The sequence below is a fragment of the Ursus maritimus genome, unplaced genomic scaffold (genome assembly GCF_017311325.1).
Source record: "Ursus maritimus isolate PB19 unplaced genomic scaffold, ASM1731132v1 scaffold_25, whole genome shotgun sequence".
Lineage (NCBI taxonomy): Eukaryota > Metazoa > Chordata > Mammalia > Carnivora > Ursidae > Ursus > Ursus maritimus.
The window spans coordinates 44,177,407-44,198,910 of NW_024425008.1; the positions used below are offsets into that span (position 1 = coordinate 44,177,407).

At 36.8% G+C, this 21,504-nt stretch overlaps 1 protein-coding gene across 1 annotated transcript; it reads left to right on the top strand.

Annotated features, from left to right (window-relative positions):
- The first annotated feature begins 662 nt into the window (after positions 1–662).
- On the top strand, positions 663–20,043 carry NAA30 (N-alpha-acetyltransferase 30, NatC catalytic subunit). Its single transcript, XM_040641881.1, has 5 exons — positions 663–785; positions 1,052–1,823; positions 6,626–6,749; positions 8,541–8,596; positions 16,629–20,043. Exons 2-5 carry the CDS (start codon positions 1,053–1,055, stop codon positions 16,764–16,766), a joined length of 1,089 nt encoding a protein of 362 aa, XP_040497815.1. The 5' UTR covers positions 663–785; position 1,052; the 3' UTR covers positions 16,767–20,043.
- The last annotated feature ends 1,461 nt before the right edge of the window (positions 20,044–21,504 follow it).

Below are 21,504 nucleotides of genomic sequence, written 5' to 3' on the forward strand. Positions count from 1 at the left end.
CACATTTAAATCCAAATTCCTGGGTAGGATAAAGGGGGTAAGGAGAAAGAGGACTACCTGTCCACCTTCTCTTGTCTCGAAGGGGCAGACTAATCAAACTTAACTCACACTGCAAACAACCAGTTTTCAACAGCTTTTAACGTCCTTCCTCTTCCGATTTTCTCTCGTTTTGCTCCATTTTTAAGGGACTCAGGTAACCGCCCCCCCGCCTTACTCCCCCGCCCCTCCCCGCTTCAGGGCAAACGTAGTACAGCTGAGGAAGAGCATTTTTAGGGGACTCGTGTGCGGCCAGGTCGGCAGGCCACCAGCCGGCGGGCTTCGCGGCCGCTCCGTGGGGGCGGCGGGCTTGGAACAGGGAGCGCCGGTCCCGCCCATCTCTCCCCGCCGCAGCGTTCTGAGCTCCTCCGGCTGAGGAGTTCAAAGCCTAGGACGGTGGCCTGGGAGCCGAAGACTCCAAAGCCCTCGGCAACTTCCCCGCCCCATAGCCCCACCCATTAGCACGCGGCCTCCCCTAGAACCCACAGGAGACACCTTCGTCCCCGCCCCTCCACAGGTCACCTCCCTCCACGCCCCTTTCCCTTGGCCCCGGCAGCCGGCAGGCAGGGAAGTGTCGTAAAGCCAGGCCTAGGAAACTTTACCCGGGGTAACAGCCGAGGCGCTTTACGGCGACGGCGGCTGAGTGTGAACCTTGGCGGTGGTGGAGGCGGCCGCGGCGGCGAAGGAGGCGGCGGCGGCGGCTGAGGAGGAAGAGGAGTGGCGGCAGTGGCGGCGGGGACCTGTGCGGGGTGAGCCGCGCGGAGGGGGCAGGGAGGGGCCGCGGGTGACAGGGCCAGTGGATGAGTGCGGGCGGACGGGGACGGTGGCCGGCTGAACAGCTGGGCGGCGCTGAAGAGCGGGGGGGGTGCGGAATTGGGGGGGCTGCTCCGTGAGGGACGGTTTCTGCCTTTGTTCCCCCCCACCTTCGCCCCCCCCCGCCCGCCCGCCGCCCCCTCCGCTGCGCGCTCGTCCGCCGGGTCTCATGGCCTCCCCTCTCGGTCTGTGTCGCCTCTAGGATGGCGGAGGTACCGCCTGGGCCTAGCAGCCTCCTCCCACCACCAGCACCTCCGGCCTCGGCGGCGGCCGAGCCCCGCTGTCCCTTCCCGGCGGGGGCAGCCCTCGCCTGCTGCAGCGAGGACGAGGAGGACGACGAGGAGCACGAAGGCGGCGGCGGCAGGAGCCCGGCGGGCGGCGAGGCGACGGCGGCGGCCAAGGGGCATCCGTGTCTCCGCTGCCCTCAGCCGCCGCAGGAGCAGCAGCAGCTCAACGGATTGATCAGCCCCGAACTGCGGCACCTCCGGGCGGCCGCCTCCCTCAAGAGCAAGGTTTTGAGCGTGGCCGAGGCCGCCACGACCACGGCCACCCCCGACGGGGGGCCCAGAGCGACTGCAACAAAAGGAGCTGGGGTACACTCGGGCGAGAGTCCCCCTCACTGCCTCCCCAATAATGGAAGAACTGCGCTCCCCAGCCCGGCAGAGGCAGTGGCGGCGAGCGATCCTGCGGCGGCGGCCCGCAATGGACTGGCGGAGGGCACCGAGCAGGAGGAGGAGGAGGAAGACGAGCAGGTGCGGCTGCTGTCTTCATCCCTGACCGCCGGCTGCAGTTTGAGAAGCCCCTCAGGCAGGGAGGTTGAGCCTGGGGAGGATCGGACGATACGTTATGTCCGATATGAATCCGAGCTACAAATGCCCGATATCATGAGACTGATCACCAAAGATCTGTCTGAACCCTACTCCATTTATACCTATAGATATTTTATCCACAACTGGCCACAGCTGTGCTTCTTGGTAAGTGGATGGAATGCAAAGAGGGTGAACCCAGCAGAGAGATCCAGGCTGTGCGGGGCAGGGAGTGTGAGGGCTGAGAGTGGCAATGGATGTATACTCCTGCGTTTCATAGTACGTTACATGATGTAAAGTGCGTGTACACACTACTAGTTATTTAATGAAACTGTTTTGAAGGTAAGACATCTTGAGCCGGCTTAACTTGATATGTAAATGCAACAAGCCTGTATGATGCATGTTGGGGGTCTTGGATCCTGTTTATATTAGCTTATAATCATGTTTAACCGTCTTTAATTACCCTCCCTCATCCTCAGAGCACTTTGCAATCATTTAATTTGAACATGGTTCTGTTCGGATACAGGCTTTATTAATCTCTCAATTACAGCCGTAATCAGGGAAGAGTGTATGCATAAACATGTTTTGGTGAACATGATTGTCAGTAAACTTGCTGTGGCCACATTGGAGAATTAAATCTTACAAGCATTTTCTGTAATTATGGAGATTGTCTCCTTTTACTTCAACAGGACAATTAACGGTTGTAGCCAGCCTGTTTTCTGGTGGTAGATTGTAGAAGGCGCTACTGACGCTTCTGGTGGCCGAAAGACTCCTGAAACTTGAACAAAATACCTTTTTGTGGAATACAGGAAACTAAGTGTGAAATTGTTACTAATCTAATTTTTTTCTTTAAGAAACTGGTCATAAATATACCTAAATACTAGTAGTAACACAGGCTTCTGTAAAGCATAGTCGACAGAATTTTTTTACTTATATGTGAGCAAGAAAGATTTGGCTATGAAACAAGCTAAATAGTTTTGTTTTGTTTTTTAATTTTTTTTGAAAATTTATGTAGTGGTGGTACCAGTCGTTTCTTCCCAATAATACTGATCAATTTTAGTCTGTATGAAACCTTTCACTTAAATATTAACTGAAGGTATATGCTTTATATCTGTGTGCTCACAAGCAATTTGTTTCCATTGAATTTCACTGAGGGAAGGCAACATGATTTTAAGAAGTATTTTATGATATGTAAATGGAGAAGCACTACTATTATGTATTGTTTTAGCATTGACTTAGTTGTACTTAGCAAATCCCTGCAAGACGTTTTGACAGTGCTTCAGAAATCCATCTTTTTGATTTTATATGTTGGTAATCTGAAAATATAACTTCAATATTGTAGATAATGGTAGTTCTGCTATTTTCTATGTTCAGTTTGCTAAACTTCAATTTAGTATGTTTGTTTAAATTGTGGGAACTATCTTATATTCTACAAAACTGCTTTTCCAGGATTCTCACCATTGTATCAAAATAGAAGTTCTTAGGCCTTTGCCAATGAATATGGGAAAGTGATTTTATAGCACTATTATACATGTCATATTAAATGCCAGTGTAATTGTTAAAAATTTATGATTGATTTAATTGTAAGTTTACCCACAAAAGCATACAATTGAGGCAAACCTTAAATTGACATATGTATTTTTGTTAATTACCAGAAAATAGATGTATATATAATATTTAGTCAACTTTGGGTTCTGATATTACCTCGACCTCTCTCAACTTGTGTGCCATTTTAGACTCTGATAAACTTAGTAAATTTTAGTTTTGATATTTCATGGACTCCTTCCAATTCACCATCTAATTTATACTTTAGCTTTTTAATAGCCAGTTTGTTTAACATTAAATTCTGAATATCTGGAAATTCAGATATGTACAGGTGGTTGACATCTAAGATTTACTAGTGCAAATATGTATCTGGGGGTATTGAACATAAAACAGTAGTTAATCAGAGGCCTTTATGTTGGCATTTAAAAAATTTGAGTTTCCTCTAAGAACTAATTTAAAACAAATATAAGTGTATGTTGATTTTAAATCCTGTCATTTTAGAACTGTAAAGAATCTTAAATATAACCTAGCTCAACTTTACTTTTTTTTTAATACAAAAAAATTCAGGACCAAAGTGACTTAAAATGTTTAAATCTTCAAATATTTAGGGGTGTCTGGCTGGCTCAGTCAGTGAAACAGCCAGCTCTTGATTCTTAAGGTTGTGAGTTCGAGCCCCAAGTTGGTGTAGAGATTACGTAAAAATAAAATCTTACTAAAAAAAAAAAAAGCTTCAGGTATTTAGTGGCAGAGAGGTAAAGCTAGAACTTAACCTGACCTCTCATTATAGAAGTAAGAACCTGAAAAATTACATACTCTTGACAGTGAAGATCTTTGTGTTACCAAGTTATGCTTCATCGAGGGACAGTTGTCCTTGCAAACATGAGTAATCTGAAGAGATTGAAAACCTCCAAAATGCTTCTGGTTTCCATATAAACTGTAATGGATCAAATGGAATGTATGAGGTTGAACCTTAGAAAACTGCCAATACATGACCATATCTGACTAACAAAAATGTCAGTTTCTTATGATTCTTCCTAATAATTGTAACAGATGTGAAAGTAGAGTACCAGACAAATGGGAGACATTGTGAATTACTCTATTCTTAACTAATTTATCTGTCTTTTGAATTCATGGTATTTTCAGCTGTTGGTGGCTTTTTGAACTTCTTACTCTTATTACTAGTGATGTATTATAGTCTGCTTATTCTAAATTTAACTTTCTGGCTTCCTCTGTTTTCCCATGTATAGCATTCTGGAATTTGGGAATTTCTGTTTCACACAACTTAAATTTTTCAAGTTTTATAGATTGACAAGCATTTGGCCTTGTAGAGTTAAGTCTTAATCTTGCCAGGAATTTTTCAGTTCCCATCCTTGAAAAAAGAACACATTTGATAGTATGAGTTCCAAATATATGTGCAGAGCTTTTATTTGGAAAAACTGACAAGCAGTTTAGTGATTCTTGTAAGTGTATATCCATCAGCAATTTATCAGAAAAAAAAAATTACAGCATAGGCCTTCCTCACTACCAACATATTATTAGTAACAGTATATTGTATATTGGGCTTTTATTTTTTTTACTGATTTGTACCACTTGATTTTTGCCCCTACAGATTCTTCATTAGGAAGAAGTCAATCTAGTCCAAGTGTGAACTGATATAATACTTTGTTTGCCCGTTACTTCCTTGGTCAGAGGACAAAGATTTGTTTGCAATATCTATCCAATTTGAAAGTATTGTCCAATTGTATTGTGTCTGGTGGTTCTGATTTTGAAGAGACTTTTTTTGGATGGTTTACTAACTGTGAAGTGTAGCTGTCCTACAGTTTTGTATCATAGATTTATGTAGGTTTCCATTTTCCCTGACTTACGAGATCAGGTCAAAAAGTTTTTTAATGTAACATTAGTTCAAACATGTACACACAACCACATACATATATTTTGAAGTGAGTTATCTTCAAATCAGAACAATGCTGTCCCAGTTGTTCAGCCAGCCAACTTTTGTGTATTTTTCAGGTCTTATTTCAGAAAGAAATTTTAGTTTTCAAAAGAATTTTGATAGAACCAGATTGATTCATTGTGAATGAAAATGGAAATAGCAGTTTTAGAGGTTTATTGGTTCAAAATAGTTTTAGATTGTGTGATAAAACAGAAATGAATTAGAGTGGATTGTTGAATTTAATATCCCTTCAAAAGGATTTTTCTGACCCAGTTGAGGTTTGTGTGAAATGGATTAGAATTATCTTGCCTACAAGATTTCTCCACAATTAAAAAAGGACTTTTTAATCATTTTACAGAATGATGAACTGAAAAATGTCACATCAAAATTAAGTTAAAATTAAGTATTAAGTATAAACTGAGCTTTTTAATTTCTTAACCTAATTCCTGGTTTTTGTTGTTGAAATAGCTCCTTCTGAAAATTAATTTTATTAAGAGAGAATTTGAAGTTTTCCTATTTTTTTAATGAGTGCTCTTTATAGCAAACACATATTTCTAGCGAGCTGACACATTATTAAACAATTGGGAGTATTGCCCTATTGATATTTACCAGAATACAGCATTAGTAGAACTTTTCATGAGTGACGGAACTTTTGAAAAACATTTTTAATGGTAACACTGGAAATCTTAATGAAAATGGGGGATGATTAGCATTTATGTAACATGTAACCGTTAACACTCTGGAAAGACATACTAAAATAACTATACAATTATATTAAAGCTTTGGCTTTAATATGAAGCTTTAATTTTAAGTTCTAGATATTCTCTGAGCCTAATGATAATGATACTGTCAGGAGAGTCCTAAAAATGAGACCATTGTATATCTAGTCTTCATAGTCCTTCACTAAAAAAACCCCTGGGGTAGGATCCAAGGAATACCTTAAAAACAATCTTTTTTCTGAAAATCATTTACATTTTTTTCCTGATCAGAGTCTAACTCTACTGTTTATGTAAAAATGTTTGTCTTTCACTAAAACTTTATTAGAATTAAGTTTAAATTTACAGTACTTTGATAAGCAAGTTTAATAATATTTTCTTATATCCTGATGAATAGACATTGTCTTAAAAAAATTACTTCACATATTTCCCCCTTCCCAATTCTTAAGCATGGAGGTCTTTATTGCAAATAATTATAAGCACCTCTTATAATGTACTTGAATATTTGCTTTGTGGGAATCTTGCTTTTTTTCCTCCCTAGGCTTTGATCATAAACATAAGCAGTTCATGCCCTAAACAATGTTGAACCATTTTAAACTGGAACATTTGAAGGATTTTTGGGATTTAGATTTCTGAAATTTCTGTGATTGCTCTCTTACTAGAATTCTTACCTCTTCTTCTCAAAAATGTGACCAATGGTTGGTTGCTGTTTCCCTGGGTAATTGTGCAGTACCTGATGGCAATGTATTCTTCATAACTGTTTGTTTATTTTTAAGGCCGTGGTAGGGGAGGAGTGTGTAGGTGCCATCGTTTGCAAGTTGGATATGCACAAAAAGATGTTCCGCAGAGGTTATATAGCCATGCTAGCCGTGGATTCCAAATACAGGAGAAATGGCATTGGTAAGGAGAATATTATGTCACTAAAAGAATACATAAGTTATTTTCATTTCTGTTTTTTGAAGCAAAAGATTTAAATGTAAAGACGTAGAAATGAGAAAGAAGCTAAGGGAAGAATATTAAGACTGTTTTTATTTCAAAATATTTTTAAAATGTTCTTAAAATTAATTGTTTTCTTTATTAATGTTTGGTTTGAGAAATTGTCTTTCTAGCAAGTAACAGGTGATCAGTTTTTACCTCTAAACAGTTTTTTTTTATCCCATTCAAAATGCTTTGTGTTATACTACGTGCTGCAATTTTCAGTAGCATTATTGGGGCACTTGATCACAGCCCTCCAGGAGCTGTCTATGGCTGGGTTAAGTGGGCCTCAAGGCAAAATTATGGAGAAATTGTTACTATTATTTAGTACTAGTCCTCAAACATATTAGCAATTCAGGGAGGACCAGGAGAAAGGAGAATTGTTTCTTAGTATTCCCAATTTCATCTCTTTCTTGGGTCTACTTTTCCTGGCATTTTCAGTTAATCTTATACTTGTGATTTATAATGGTCATTAGAGTCATCTGGGTGTTTTAAAAACAGATGCTTAGGTCCCTCCTCCTGAGAATCTTGTTTGTCCTGTTAGAAGGAGGACTGGGGCTTCCTCAGGTGACTGTGATGTAAGCCTCGTTAAGAGCCACTGTCCTAGTGTCTGAGAGCTACTGGCTCTTTGTTCAGGATGGGGGATCAAGCACTTGTGTGAGCATGTCAAATTCTGGGAACTAATGAAGCTGAGTAAGTATTTGTGAAAGATTTAATGCCTGTACCAGTATTTAATTACTAGCATTTTTTTGTCACTTGAATTTTTTTTTTAATACAATTGTTATTGTCCAATTTAAGAGTGTTTCACACAATCTGAGATGTCATGAGAAATCATGAATAGGATGACTTAATACATTTGGTTTAACCAACCTTTCTTATTAGAGTTAAGAGTTTACTACTAAGGTTTTTAATGGATTGGACTTAACAAGCCAAGTTTAAGTTTTTGACACATTAAAAAGAGCTGATAAGGGCTCATGGCAATCGATAAGCAGTTGTCTGGCTAGTTCACAGGGCAGAACCTGGTGGCTTGAGGGCTGCATCCTAGCCCTCAGACATTTTGTTTGGCCCGTGTAATGTGTTCTTCCTCATGTGCATGGTTGGAAAATTAAGAGAATTCTTACAGAATTTGGATTTCTTAAAATCAGAGTTGGCAGTTGTTTTACCTTTTACGTACCAAATGTAGCTGACCTTAAACTAGGATACGTTTTGCTGGACATTTACAGAGACACCACTGGCATCATTTGGGAATGCTGGACTTCAGTATGCTCAGGCTAGCTATACAGTTTGTAGGAACCAGCCCAGTATCTTGGGCTGTGTCACAGCAGTTTCTGGTGTGATCTTTGGCAAGATTAGCTCAAGAATCTTGTAGTAACTTCTGGCTAGTTCAAGGGTTTCATGGGCTGTTCTCGCCACACCATATCTTGCCTTTTTCTTTTTCCCTTTTCTCTTACCTTCAAACAGAACAGCACAAACTCCTGCTTGGAGCAAGCAATTACACCTAAGAAAAAGGGATACATACGGAGATAGGTCTTTTAAAAGACCTATATTGCTATGTATAGGTTCTGTTGGCCTCTCAGTTTAAATTTTTTCTCACTTAAGATAGTCTGTATCTGTATTCAAGGTAGAACGCAGCATTTGGTATTTCTGTGCTTACTATAAACATGGTAATTTAAGAAACTAAATTTTCCTTCATTAATACTCATGTCTATATTCTAGGTACTAACTTGGTTAAGAAAGCTATATATGCCATGGTTGAAGGAGACTGTGATGAGGTAAGTCTTTCTAAATTTAAAACCTTTTACCTTGGTCTGTATTCTACCAGTTTTTTTTTTTTAAATAAATATCCCATAATAAATTATACTGCAGATTTCATTGCGAACTATTACTATATAATTGTAGCTTGTGGTGAAAATTATATTCCTTTTAAAAACATGTGAATTTTGACCCAAAACAAATTTTAAGATGATAATGAGAGCTAAAATTTGTTCTTTGTCAAAATGTAAAGGTGAAATCTTAGACATTTTTAATAAATAATTGGTATTCAGAGGAATTGGTATTCAGAGGATTTGTTATCAGTTAAAATCATTTAAGGTAGCTTTTATTACAAATCTTACTGCAATTTCCTTACATATTGGCCTTAGTTTCTCTCTAAGTTACATTTTTTTTTTGAACTGTGGGCCAGCTGTCAGCTTATATGAAAGACATTTCGTGTTTGAAAAAAATCTCTCAGCATAAAATAATGAGAAGGCTGAGGAGAAAAAGACAACCATTTTTTAAATGTAGACCTGTCTGCATATTAACCTAAGAGTGTCTTTTCTCGTTAGCTTGTTTGTACAGCCTAACCGCAGCTATAATTTCTTTGTATCCTACAGCACCGTGCTGTACACATAGTGAGTGCTCTGTAACTAATAGTGACGGTTGAAAATGTGGAGGGAAATAACTATAAACTAGAGAAGTATAGGTGTTTTTAATATAGCAATGGCGACTAAGAAGGAACAAAATTGTATTGTGCTAACAATTTTATGAACAGTACAAGTGACAATTGTTTTTATTATTGGAGGGCAACTATGCCTTAGAGAGTTCTCAAAATACTTGAAATTAGGTAATTTTTTCCTCAAAAGGCTGTAACCTGTTTTGACGCTTTTTTTAAGGTGGGTTTTTTTCTGTACAGAATGTACGCAGTCATTAAGCATGATGTGTATGTGTGATTTGGGGGTGCAGAGTCTTTCATTCACCATCCTCACACTCTGCAGCTCTTCAGTCTTCTGTCCACTTATAGCTACTGTTCATCTTCAAATATATATCCTCCCATTTCTAAGCACCCATCTAAGCTGTGTAATACTTTTTCTTTACACAAATGAAGCCATAATTATTATTCTGCAATAATTACTTTTTTTATTTAACAATATCTCATGAACATGTTTCCATGCCAGAATACAGGGATTTACCGTAGAGTAGTCTCACGCTGCTTGTTCACATTAGTTTGTATTCTGACTGATGACACTAAGTAGTGGTTGTACGAGAAGGCCTGCAGGTACGTTGGGCAGCACAGAGGAAATCATCCTGGCATTTCAGGATATTCAGTGTTATTTCAAATAAGATAATTCACACAGAGTGAAGGATCTTATATTGTTCACAGCTTTTAATATAATGTCAAAAAATGAAAGATGCAGTGACCCTGATCATTTAAATGACTGGTAATTAAAATTTGCAGAAGAGAGTTGGACTACATATGTTGATAAGTATGAGTCCCTATGTTTGGACCATAGCCACACTGGTTTAGTTCATCAGGAGGAGAAATCAAGCTTCATGAAAGAGGAGAAATCTTTGGGTTGATAAGACCATGTTTTGATCCTCTACTTGCTACTGAAGAGAGTGGTTTCCAGCGAGCAGGGATGTTATGAATAGAGAGTATTATGTTCCTTATGGTATTACAACTTTTGTGAGTTATCCTAGTCACTACCTGTGAGACAGGGTAGTGTGCTTTACCTTAACAAATGTTTAAATAGTATTGGTTTTCCTTTGAAAGTTCTGGGGATTGATACGGAGATTTGAGTTATATTTTAGTCTCAAAGTTAGATCCTAAATGAGTGACACATTTTATGGTAGAAATACTCTTTTAATTGTGGGCCTAAAAATCTAATTCTGATTTATTTTTCTTACTTTTGAAGCAAAGAGTTTTACCTAATCTTAGTCTGAAATGGGAATAGTTCCATAAACTTCTTACTTTGTATGATTTTTTTTTTTTTTTACCAGTTTGAATAGCTCTGCGTCTGGATTAGAGAACTCTTCTATGTTTAAAGAAAATTGTGCCACATTGCTCATATAACATATAAAGATTTTGCTCTATGAAGGGATAGAACCTTTGTTTACTCTTTATAAGGCTTTCCCTCTCCCTTTCATTTTGTGTTAAACTATGTCAGCCACAATTCTATCCCATTTTCCCTTCTAATTTTTGATAGTTAATTTGTCTTTATTGGTTCCACTTCCTTTATTATCATTTCACCCCATTTGGTTTGGTTTCTTCCTCCTCAACTCCAGGGTAACTACTTCTCAGTCTTTAAGATCCAATACAAATATCAATAACTTTTTAAAGTTTTCCTTAATCCTTCTAGACAGAATCATTTATGTGGCTTCTGTGTTTTTTTTGGCCTCTCTTTTTGTAAAATTTACTTCATTGTTCACAGTCTGTGCCTTAGCCGCTAAGGAGAGCAGAGATTCCTTTTCTTGTTTACTGCTGTTTCTTAGTACTTAGTGTGGTGTTTGTGATAGAGTACAGTGGTTCTTAAATTTGTTGGCTGATTGGTTCAGTGCTTCCAGCGTTGTATTTGTACCTCTTTTTTTTTTTTTTTAATGCAGTTGTGAATTTCAACTTGTGTAATTATTTGTTAACTTGTCTTCCCCTCTGAACTTTCTATAAACTTTCTAGGAATGGCAGTCATCTTACTTATTTAGTACATAGTAAGATTTAAAAAAAGGTACAGAGTTCATCAGTTGTTAATACCTTTTCGGTAAAAACAAAATCATATGTAAAAACAGTCTTGTGTATAATTCATTGTTCTGAGGAAAACTGAAATTTTAATTTCTAAGAATATAGTAACCAATTATAACCAACATGTGATTTTACTTTTATTAAGTTGGGCCAACCTTCTTTTCTCTTTAAAGTGTTAAGGAATTTTGGCAAATTATTGGAAAGTCATTTGAGAAGAGATTTAAATTACATTTTCCACCACTTAGGTTGTACTGCTATTTTTTTTTTTTTTAAAGAGATTTTTAATTCTACATGCCTGTAGAAAGTTCCATTTGGAAATCTCTAGGAGGCCTTACCATGCACATTCAGTCAATTTTTACTTCCTATTCTGTTTGTAGAATTTATATGTGACCTTGAGTCATGTTTATATTGCTCTTGGTTCCTCTTGTCATTTTTAAGATAAATTTACAGCATATTAAACCAAAATTAGTAATCACGGAGTTGAAATGTAGATTATGTTTTTGTTCGAATAATAATGAAATACTCTCCCAATCTAATAGTTATTTTCATTTCGCCTTACTATGACTTTCCTAACTTTTTATGTCAGAATTAGACATGTTAAAACAGCTAACTAAAAGATCTTTTTCATTTTCTGTATATTTGGAGCTGTCTATAAAGTTATAAAAAAAAGAAACAAGTGGATTTGTTGCTTCCTGAATGAGAAATGCATTACCCACATTGCTAACCTGGCTTGACTTTGTCCCCCCCCCCCGGCTGCCAAACATGTAGTAGCTACTAGGACAAGCATCTTGGGTTTGTGTGTTACCTTAGGGGAAATAGTAAGAAAAATACATATAAATAGCATGAATAGTTTTTTAGAATGTGGGATTGCTGGATCATATAGTAGTTCTGGTTTTAATTTTTTGAGGAGTCTCCGTAACTATTCCATGGTGGCTGTACCGATTTACATTCCTGACAATAGTGGCCTAATTTATTATAACCAATAATAAATCTGTTAACATATTAACAAAATACATATATGTTGATATGTACAAATACATCTCATGTATTTTTATGATTTTTTGATATTGTACAAAGAACTTTTATTATAATGTACAAAGATGACTTTTAAACCTTTTATGTTTAACAGTTCTATATTGACTATTTTTAGTTTCACTGGAAACATATTTTGTCTATGAGACAGAGGCTGTAGGTAAAGAACAGAGTAAAATGGAGAGATTTAAGCTGTAAGGACTTTTGGTTGAGTAGTTTGTTCTAATTAAAGAACTGGTTATGAGAAGCCTGGGTGCTAGATCCATCTTCTGTCACTTAGAATTGTGATTGTAGGCAAGTCATTTAACTTGTTATAGTCTGTCTCTTTGTCTATGCAATCTGATGGTAATGCTGATCTTAAAGGAATGTTAAAAAGAGCAATAGTAGTATTCAGTCATTGATGGAAGGTCTGTGAAGTGCCAGACTATAGGCTAGTGCTTAGGTTCTAGCAGTGAACAGCTTGCCCTCCCTCCAGCAGTTCCAACCTGCAGTATTAAAAAAGTCTTTCTAAACTGTAAGTTTGGCTTATCCTGACAATCGTTTGTTGCTAAGTGAGTCTGTGGAACTTCACAGTAATCCTTTTTCTGTTAAGTAGAATTCTACTTTGCCAAATTTCTTTGGGACCAAAGTAGCCTCATTATCCTTTGGCTTCCTATGTAATACTCCCATGATATGGACTGAAAGAATAGTTTTATATTGAGTTTTCACTATAAACCCAGATTCTCTTTTAGTGTATTTATAAGAATTTGAGTGATTATTAAAAAGTAGTTACTTTTTTTCTGACATTTTCTATTTTGTCAAATGATCTCCTTGTTTAGAGAATGTGAGTGTACCGGGAGAATCTGTTCAATTTAACTAAGGTTAGCCCTTTGTGTAATTCCGTTTTTGTGTAATTGGGCTGTATTTCACTAATCTGTTAGGGTGCCAACAAACATGATTAGAGCTCGTTACCACACCTTACATGTGTATTTATGTAGCCATAATTAGCTTCGGATGAGTCTTGAATATTTTCGATTGCCAAATATTAACAAACATAGGCTTAGATCCCCTTTATTGTGTCTTAAGTAGGTTAGAGCTCCCATTTGCTGCTTTCTTTTACTCTGGGAAACAAGCAGGGGGAGGCACATCAGAGTGGATACTATTAAGCTGCAGTTCAGATTTGGAGTCTGGTCTGTTTTTGCAGTACTGGTGGCCTTGAGTTTCATTCTTTTGTAAATTGGAGAAAATCGTATCTATTTCATAGGGTTATTGTGAAAATAACATAATGACAAATGCATGTAAAATGACATAACACATGTAAAACGCTTTACAAAGCATTTAGTAAACCTTCAGTAAATATTAGCTTAAAAAAACCCTTACATTCCTTTTTCTGTGAAATCAGGTTCCAAGTTTTGAGTTGTCGTACCTTTATTGCTTCACATATTAATTGTTTTGATACATTTTAGCTAGCTCTGATTAGGTGGTGGCCTAAAACAGAATTCTAAGAGTTCCCAAGAGAATTGTTCAAAATTGAAAACCTGTATTGATCGGACTGTAGTGTCCCATACTGGAAGATGACATACATTACTTAAAAATAAATTCCATTTTTTTAAGAGCAGAGAAAAGTTGTTGACTTTTATTCTTAAACCAATTTATTTGTTGTACAACATTTATTTAAATGTTCCTTCTTAGTAATATTTTCTCTTGCTACTGAAATATTCATTACTTGTTTTTAGATCTTTTAAAAGTCCAGATTTAGCATTTGATTTGCTTTAATGAGTTGATTGTTTAGTAGTTGCTTTAAGATGATGCTTTCTCTTTCAGTACATAGGTCATTTTAAAAGTTTGGTAATACTTTTGTTTATGTAATGTTTGTAATATAATGAAAGGTGCTTGGGATGTATATAATTTACAAATATTTAAGAGCCTTCTGTGTGTTACGCAGTGTGTTAGGTACATAGGAAACGGCTGTGAAGAAGGTACACATGATCCCTGCCCTTGTTGGGCTCATTAGCTAGGAGAGATGACACAGTCAGTAAATGTTGACTGAGAATGCAGTTGAATAAGGAGCAGTGCAGAGTGCTGTTGGGGTAATGTAAAAAGAAAGGGATACTTCACCCAGTCTGGAAGTGACAAGCTAAGGCCAAAAGCAAGGAGGACAGGAAGAGCATCCTTCCAGACAGAGAAAACAACTTATGTGAAAGGTCTAAGGTGGGAAAGATCATGGTGGGTTCCAGAAACTGAAAGTTCGGTGTTGATCACGGAGAGCTGGGAGAGGCGGGGCGATACCTAAAGTGAAGGTGGCAAGGTAGGTACAGGCCGTGTTTTGATGGGCCTTTTAGGCTTCTTCGGATTATTTTTAGATTGTGGATTTTATCTTGAGGACAAAAGGGAGTCAGTAAATGGTTTTAAGCAGGGTGTTAACAAGAGCATCATTCTACTTAAAGAGAATGGGAGACCTTTGAGTTAGGAGGATCTTATAATTACAGTGAAAGTTGACGGCAGCTTGGGCTAGAATAGTGTCATTAGGGATAGAAAGAAAAGGGTCGATTTGAGAGATTTAAGAGAGAGAGTTGAAATACTCAGTGCTTGGATGTTTGTGGTTAGGGATAGAGAGGAAAAAAGTTCAACGATGACTCTTGGTTTCAGGTTTGAGGCATTGGTAGGTTGGAGATCTTGCTACTAAGATGTGGAATTGTGGAGGAGGAGTTGATCATGAGTTCAGTTTTGGACAGGATGAGTTGACGTATATTCTTTTCCCTATTATTTACATCCGTTTGAATTCTTGTCAAATGTGTCGATAGCTTGACATAGAACAGAGAGACTCGTAGGCTTCGCTTGGGCCTTTGTTTAATTATACTTTGCTCTTTTTGTCCCACTTCAAACACCTGAGGGTTATGACACCCAATAGTAACTGTGGCTCACTGTGTTGGTAATTCTCGATGAGGTAGATTGAGAATCAATAGACAGGCAAATAGAGCCGTGTAGCTAAGAGGTGGGAGGATGGGATAGAGGATGTTTTGGTAGAGGAAGGTAGAAACAAATTTAAAAAAATCACACAATATCAAAAAGTATCTCTTATTCATTGTCATTTTTTTTTTAAAGATTTTATTTATATTTATGTGACAGAGAGACAGCCAGCGAGAGAGGGAACACAGCAGGGGGAGTGGGAGAGGAAGAAGCAGGCTCATAGCGGAGGAGCCCGATGTGGGACTCGATCCCGGCATGCCGGGATCACGCCCTGAGCCGAAGGCAGACGCTTTAACGACTGCGCTACCCAGGCGCCCCTCATTGTCATTTTTAATGAAAATCTTGGTTTTGTTCGAGATAAGAGGCTGTTCAGTAATATTAAAAAAGACTCAAAAGTTAATACTTTATGTGTTCTTCAGTTAAGTGTTGATGTCCATAATGTGTAGTCACTTGTTCTCAGACTCTAATCTCCCAACTAGCAGCATCAGCATCAACTAGCAATTTTTCAAAAACACAGATTCTTGGGCTCCAGCCCAAATCTACTCAGAAACTCTGGATGGGGGGTCTCAGCAATCTGTTTTAACAAGCCCTCCAGTTAACTAATGTTTGGGTACATTTGGTCTAGAATCAGCAAAGGCTCAGAGGAGTAAATATTTTAGACTTTGTAGACTATAGCTCTCTGGTGCAGCTATTCAGTCTGCTCCTTGTATTGAGAAAGCAGTCCTAGACAGCATGTAGACAAATGGGCATGGTTGTGTTCCAATAAAACTTTATTTACAGAAACAGGCAATGGGCACATTTGGCCCAAGGGCTATAATTTGCAGATTCTTGTGTAGACTCTAGACAATATGGTAGTTGTTGCCAGGATAAATGATGACAATGAAAATATAGGAGTCAGAGGTCAATTCGAATAGTTTCAAGTACTGGTCAGTTTTCTTCAAAGTTTTTGTTGTTGATTTTTTTCTTTTCTTCATTTTTTTGTCACGCTATTTTTCTCCACAGGGAAATAATTCATCTTTGTTTTAGTATAAAACATATATTCACATTGCTAGAACTTTCAAACATCACAAAAAATCAATAGAACAGAAAATGTTCACATTCCTACCTCCCCTTGCCCTAAGAGAAAATTACTATCACAATTTCAGTGACCATTTTTCTGGGTACTTTCTGTACATCATTAACATTTATTGTTTCAACATCAATTTTAAAACAGATACAGTATGTTTTTCTTCAATATTTGAAATGTTTATATGTGATTTGTCAAATTATGAAATTATAAAATTAATTTCAAATATATAAAATTGTAACCTCGTTTTCTCATTTTTTTGAAGGTTGTTTTGGAAACAGAAATAACGAATAAGTCTGCTTTGAAACTTTATGAAAATCTTGGTTTTGTTCGAGATAAGAGGCTGTTCAGATACTATTTAAATGGAGTTGATGCACTGCGACTTAAATTGTGGCTGCGTTGAGAAACTGACATCAAGGAACAACTTTCCAACCACGCAGAATCGACCTTTGCATGCAATGCAATTTGTACAGAATTGCTTTGCAGGTGGATTTAGTAATTTCCATGCAGCTCTTACCTGTCAGTGTCTCATTGAGTGTCGCACAATATTTGTTGCACTTTGGCATGGCGCATTTGTTCTGAATTAAAAGAGATTGTTTTAAACTTAAAGAGTTCTTTTGGTACCAGCAAGATGTGCCAGTTGATAGCCAAGATTTGTTTGTTCATTTGCAAAGTCTGCTGACAATGTCATTTACACAGTGATCATTTTGTCACAGAACCAGTAAGTGGAACATGATTTTTGTTCCTTAAAAAAGCCAATGTAGATTGTAAAAATCTCTAAGTATACTAACATTTCACATGAAACCTGCCATAGTTTTCTGAAGGGGGTGGGGGAAAAGCTTCAATTTTAGGTTTTATTTTTTCAATATTAAATTTTTCATTCTTGAATATTGGTACCTCAGTGATTAGTGAATGAAAAAAATGTTCTGTAGGGTTGGGTGTGTCTTACAATGAGTACAGATAACAATGACATTGCGTCTGCCAGTGCCTGTGTAGATAAGTATATTTGTCTTCACCTCTAGTTTTTGAATGCATGCTATCTTTTCCTTTTCTTTAAGGCCTTTGCAAGCAAACTTTTGTTTTTATTTAAATTCTAAATTTGATAATAAATTATTTCAGATTTTTATAATTTGGATACTTTTTTCCAGGTGAGTGACAGTGGTTTACTGTAAAGTCCCTTTTTTCCTTACAGTAAGAAGTTGAATCTATTTGGAAAATCTTTGAGAAATGACTCAAAAGGGATGAGAAAAGTTGATGGAGCCGGGAATTGCTGGGTTTTTGGATGCACTTTTTTTTTGAGAGTGAGGGAATTTTTGGAAAAGAATAGAAAATTAATGTAAATTGGTATGATTTTATTTAATCAAAATTATCGCTAAGCTGTGAAGAACAGCTTTTACAAAGCAGTTGGAACTTTTTTCCCACTTGATTTGGATTTCACATCGCTTCTGTTTCTTAAAATGCTTCACTTTTGGTTCTTAGTCTTGGAAATAAATTTCAAGGTGCATTGTATCCATTTTAAACTGATTTTATTTTCTTTTTCACTTATTTGAGCAAATTCTTGGGGAAGCTTTGCTTAGTTCTCAGAAAAACAAAAGGGAAAATTGTAAAAAATTTTTTGGAATGAGTTCTATGGGTTTTCTTAATAGTTATCACCATGTTCAGTTACATTGTATTTTGGCCAATCTGTGCAGTGTAACAAATTTTCAAGTTAATTTCAATTGAGTCAGGAAACCTGTGATGGATAATTTAACTGGAAAACCTAGGTACCCTAAAAAAAAAAAAAAAAAAAAAAAAAAGATTGATGCTCTGTGAAAAATGTTTTGTAGGATTCTATGTTGTATTTTCTTTAATTTGAATATGCTTTACTTCTGCTCTAGGATTTGGTTTGAATTTTATTTTATGGCTATAATTACTGTATTTTTAAAAACCCTACCTCCATTAACAGTTGGTAAAAGCCCCCTTTCAGGAAAGTTTGTTGCCTTTTTTTTTTTTTTTTTTTTTTTAAGGAAAGCTGCTCCTTGCTCAGTGTCGTGTCTTGAAAGTGAACTGGGTATTAAGTACTTTTAAAATAATGACACACAGATTTGGTGAAAATAAAATCTTCCTATTGGTGGGATCATTTATAGTTCCTTGTTTTTAAAGACAACTTTTTCTTTCCATTTTATGTTGCTCTTGAAAATTTAATGGGGAGAGTACTGATTACATTAAATATATGATGATTACACAATACTCAGCTTTCCAGCTGACGATTTTGAGTCCTTTGCTCAAATGTCATTTGGGCTCTAACAGAGGAATGCCAGTCATAGTGATGCTTCTGTTACTTTTAATATGGAGAGAACTGAGCTAAAACAGTTATCAAATTTTATCTCACCACTTTATTGAGTAATGATAGTTGATGAACGTACAGTTGTTTGACTCACTAATGGGGACAGTTCTAAAGTAGATACATGCTAGATTTTCATTTCAACCATTATGTTTTTGGCACATTATCAATGAAACCATCTCTGCTGACCTTTTCCCCCAGAATTGACCAGGTTTTGCTGAACTGACTGGGTGTTGTAAACATAACCTTAACATGTGGCTAAAAAGTCAGATGGTTGCTGTATTGTTCAGTTGGTGTATGTTGAATATAAATGTCTCCCTTATGTCTTTCATTGGTTATGCAAAAATTGTTTACTTAAATAGACTAAAATTTTAATGTCCAGCATGATAACCCAGCATCAAAACTAAGTCTCCATTCCAGTTGAAGTAGCATCATACATTAATTTACTTTCTGATAGTGGACTTTCATTTTTCTTATATAATCTTAAAACAGTCCTATTTAAAATTGATAGAGTGAGTTCACTTGGCTAAAACTGAGCAAAATTGGTGCAACTTTCTTTTAATGGGGTGCTGCCTCTTTAAGACTGACTGTACTATCCACTGACACTGGTTTGGCAGTTGGTACTGCTGAACATTTTTATACATGCTACCATGAAGCTATATATGTTAGTATTGAAGAAGCTAACGGGTATACTATCATTTTTGATATGTGGGCTGATTGTAATTTCCCTTACATTAGGATGAAACTACTCTAGAGAAGTCCACAGATCAGAAACCAGACAGTAGTTTTTGAAGTTGAAGCCAACAAAATAAAAAAAAAAAAAAAAGAAATTACTATTAAAAAATTGGTTTTAATATTTTCTGACTCTTCCCCAAATTACCCTCCCTACTTGCTTGACAAATCTATGTAAAGGAGTTTGTTTGTCACATGTTTTAATTTTACCTTGCCCTGTGTTTATGGTATTGGCTGACATGTATAAGACTGGATGTGTATATTTATTATGGTGTCTAAAAATCATGAAGTTCATCACTTTCCAGGAGCATAGATAAAAGCAGATTGGTAGTGCATCAGAGTTAACTTTTCAGTGCACCATGACATCACTAAAATGAGTCTATAATGTTACAGGGCTTTCAGGTTTGTAAAAACATAACCATAAATTATATTGACGTCAGATATGAGTTGAGTATCTATAAAATATCACGTGTATCTCAAAATATTGGACTGCTGTTTGATGACTGGATATTGCTGCATAATTTTCTTCTATTGTCCCATATCCTTTTGGAGAGAGAGATTTAATGGGATTTGAAATGTGCAAGCTGTCTAAATAAGATGCAGTCAAATAAAGTTGGTTAAGTTGTGTTTGCATTTTTCTTTTAGATACAGCTGTGTGCATTTTATGATTGAGTTGTTCTGCTTTTACCTACTAAGAAAAAAACCAAGCATTCCATTCAGTTTCCCACTTCCGGCCTCCCATCCAAGAATTATTTGGAAGAAGTAATATATAATTATTATCTACTTTGTGTTCTGACAAAGTAAATTTGAAAATAACAACATGAATTTGATTTTCCTAAAAGTATTCAGAGTTAGTCAACTCAGATATCAGATATCAATACGAATGAGAGCATATTTGAAAGTATAAAACCAAAACTTGGTTTTTTGTCCTTGTGCCATAGCAGTTTATTCCTAAGACTGTTTTCATTTTAATTTACTGCCTTTTTTGTTTGTACTTAAGTAATGTTTTTCCCCCCTTGCTAAGACACCAAAGTAAAATAGAGCAATATCTGGGCTATTTGCCTCATTCTTGTGAGCAGCTTTAAATGGTAGTCATGTATGCTTTTATATTTAAAGATTTGTGGATGTTAGTGGAAGAAAGAGATGTTTTAAATATGAGTAGTAAATTACTTTCATCATCCATGCAGTATTCACTTTGTTCTTTTATAACTAGTAAAAATGTCTGAGTTCATGTTTTACTTGAATCTTATATGGAACTCCTAATACCTCATAAATTGTCTAAATAATGATAAGAAAGTTGATACTGTCCTTTGACACCTATGAACAGAGATCACTATTAATCTGTAGCCCAGAGATACAGTGATATTTTTAAACAACTTTTAAAAAGTAAAAATCTCATGAGCATATAGCACACTGCACTTTCTTCAGAACAGTGCTGTCCAGTAGCACTTTTTACAATAACAATGTTCTTTGTGCTCTCCAATATGGTAGCCACTAGTCACATGTAGCTAGTGAGCCCTTGAAGAGTAGCTAGTATGATTGAAGAACTGAATTTTTAATTTTAATTGAAATTTAAGTAGTCACACGTGATTAGTGGCTACTGCGTTGGACAGCATAGCTTTAGATAACATTTAAGCAGTAGTAACTAAGGAAAGTATGTTTTCAATAGGATTTTTAAGACTACTAATTTATTGAAATACAAAATGGAAGCATCAGGATTAAAAATGATCTCTGAGCAAGGGCACAACCGCACTGTTTATGTTGACCGTCTGTTGCATCCGTACAGTATTTAACACCACCTCTCTCCTGCTTCCGTTGTGATACAGCCCTGAGAAAAGCAGCCCTTTCAGTTTTTATTTGCAAGTATCCTGGGTTGCAGAGATGCACAGATTCAAGTGCCAATAATTAGTTTCTGATGAGACTGTCACGTCTTTTTAGTGTTAAAATATTTCACATAGTTAAACCTAATAATCTCTCATTGTAGATGAATTTGAAGTCATTTCACCTCTAAAAGATTGGTCATTTCTCATTTTACCAGTGGACAAACGAACATGGAAGTATATCATTTATACTTTGTTTAATTCTG

Bases quoted from the DNA above. Each gene is read 5' to 3' on its own strand.
- NAA30 (XM_040641881.1), top strand. From the start codon at position 1,053: ATGGCGGAGGTACCGCCTGGGCCTAGCAGCCTCCTCCCACCACCAGCA. The intron at 1,824-6,625 runs GTAAGTGGATGG...TTTATTTTTAAG, and splicing joins GGCCACAGCTGTGCTTCTTG to GCCGTGGTAGGGGAGGAGTG. The intron at 8,597-16,628 runs GTAAGTCTTTCT...ATTTTTTTGAAG, and splicing joins TTGAAGGAGACTGTGATGAG to GTTGTTTTGGAAACAGAAAT.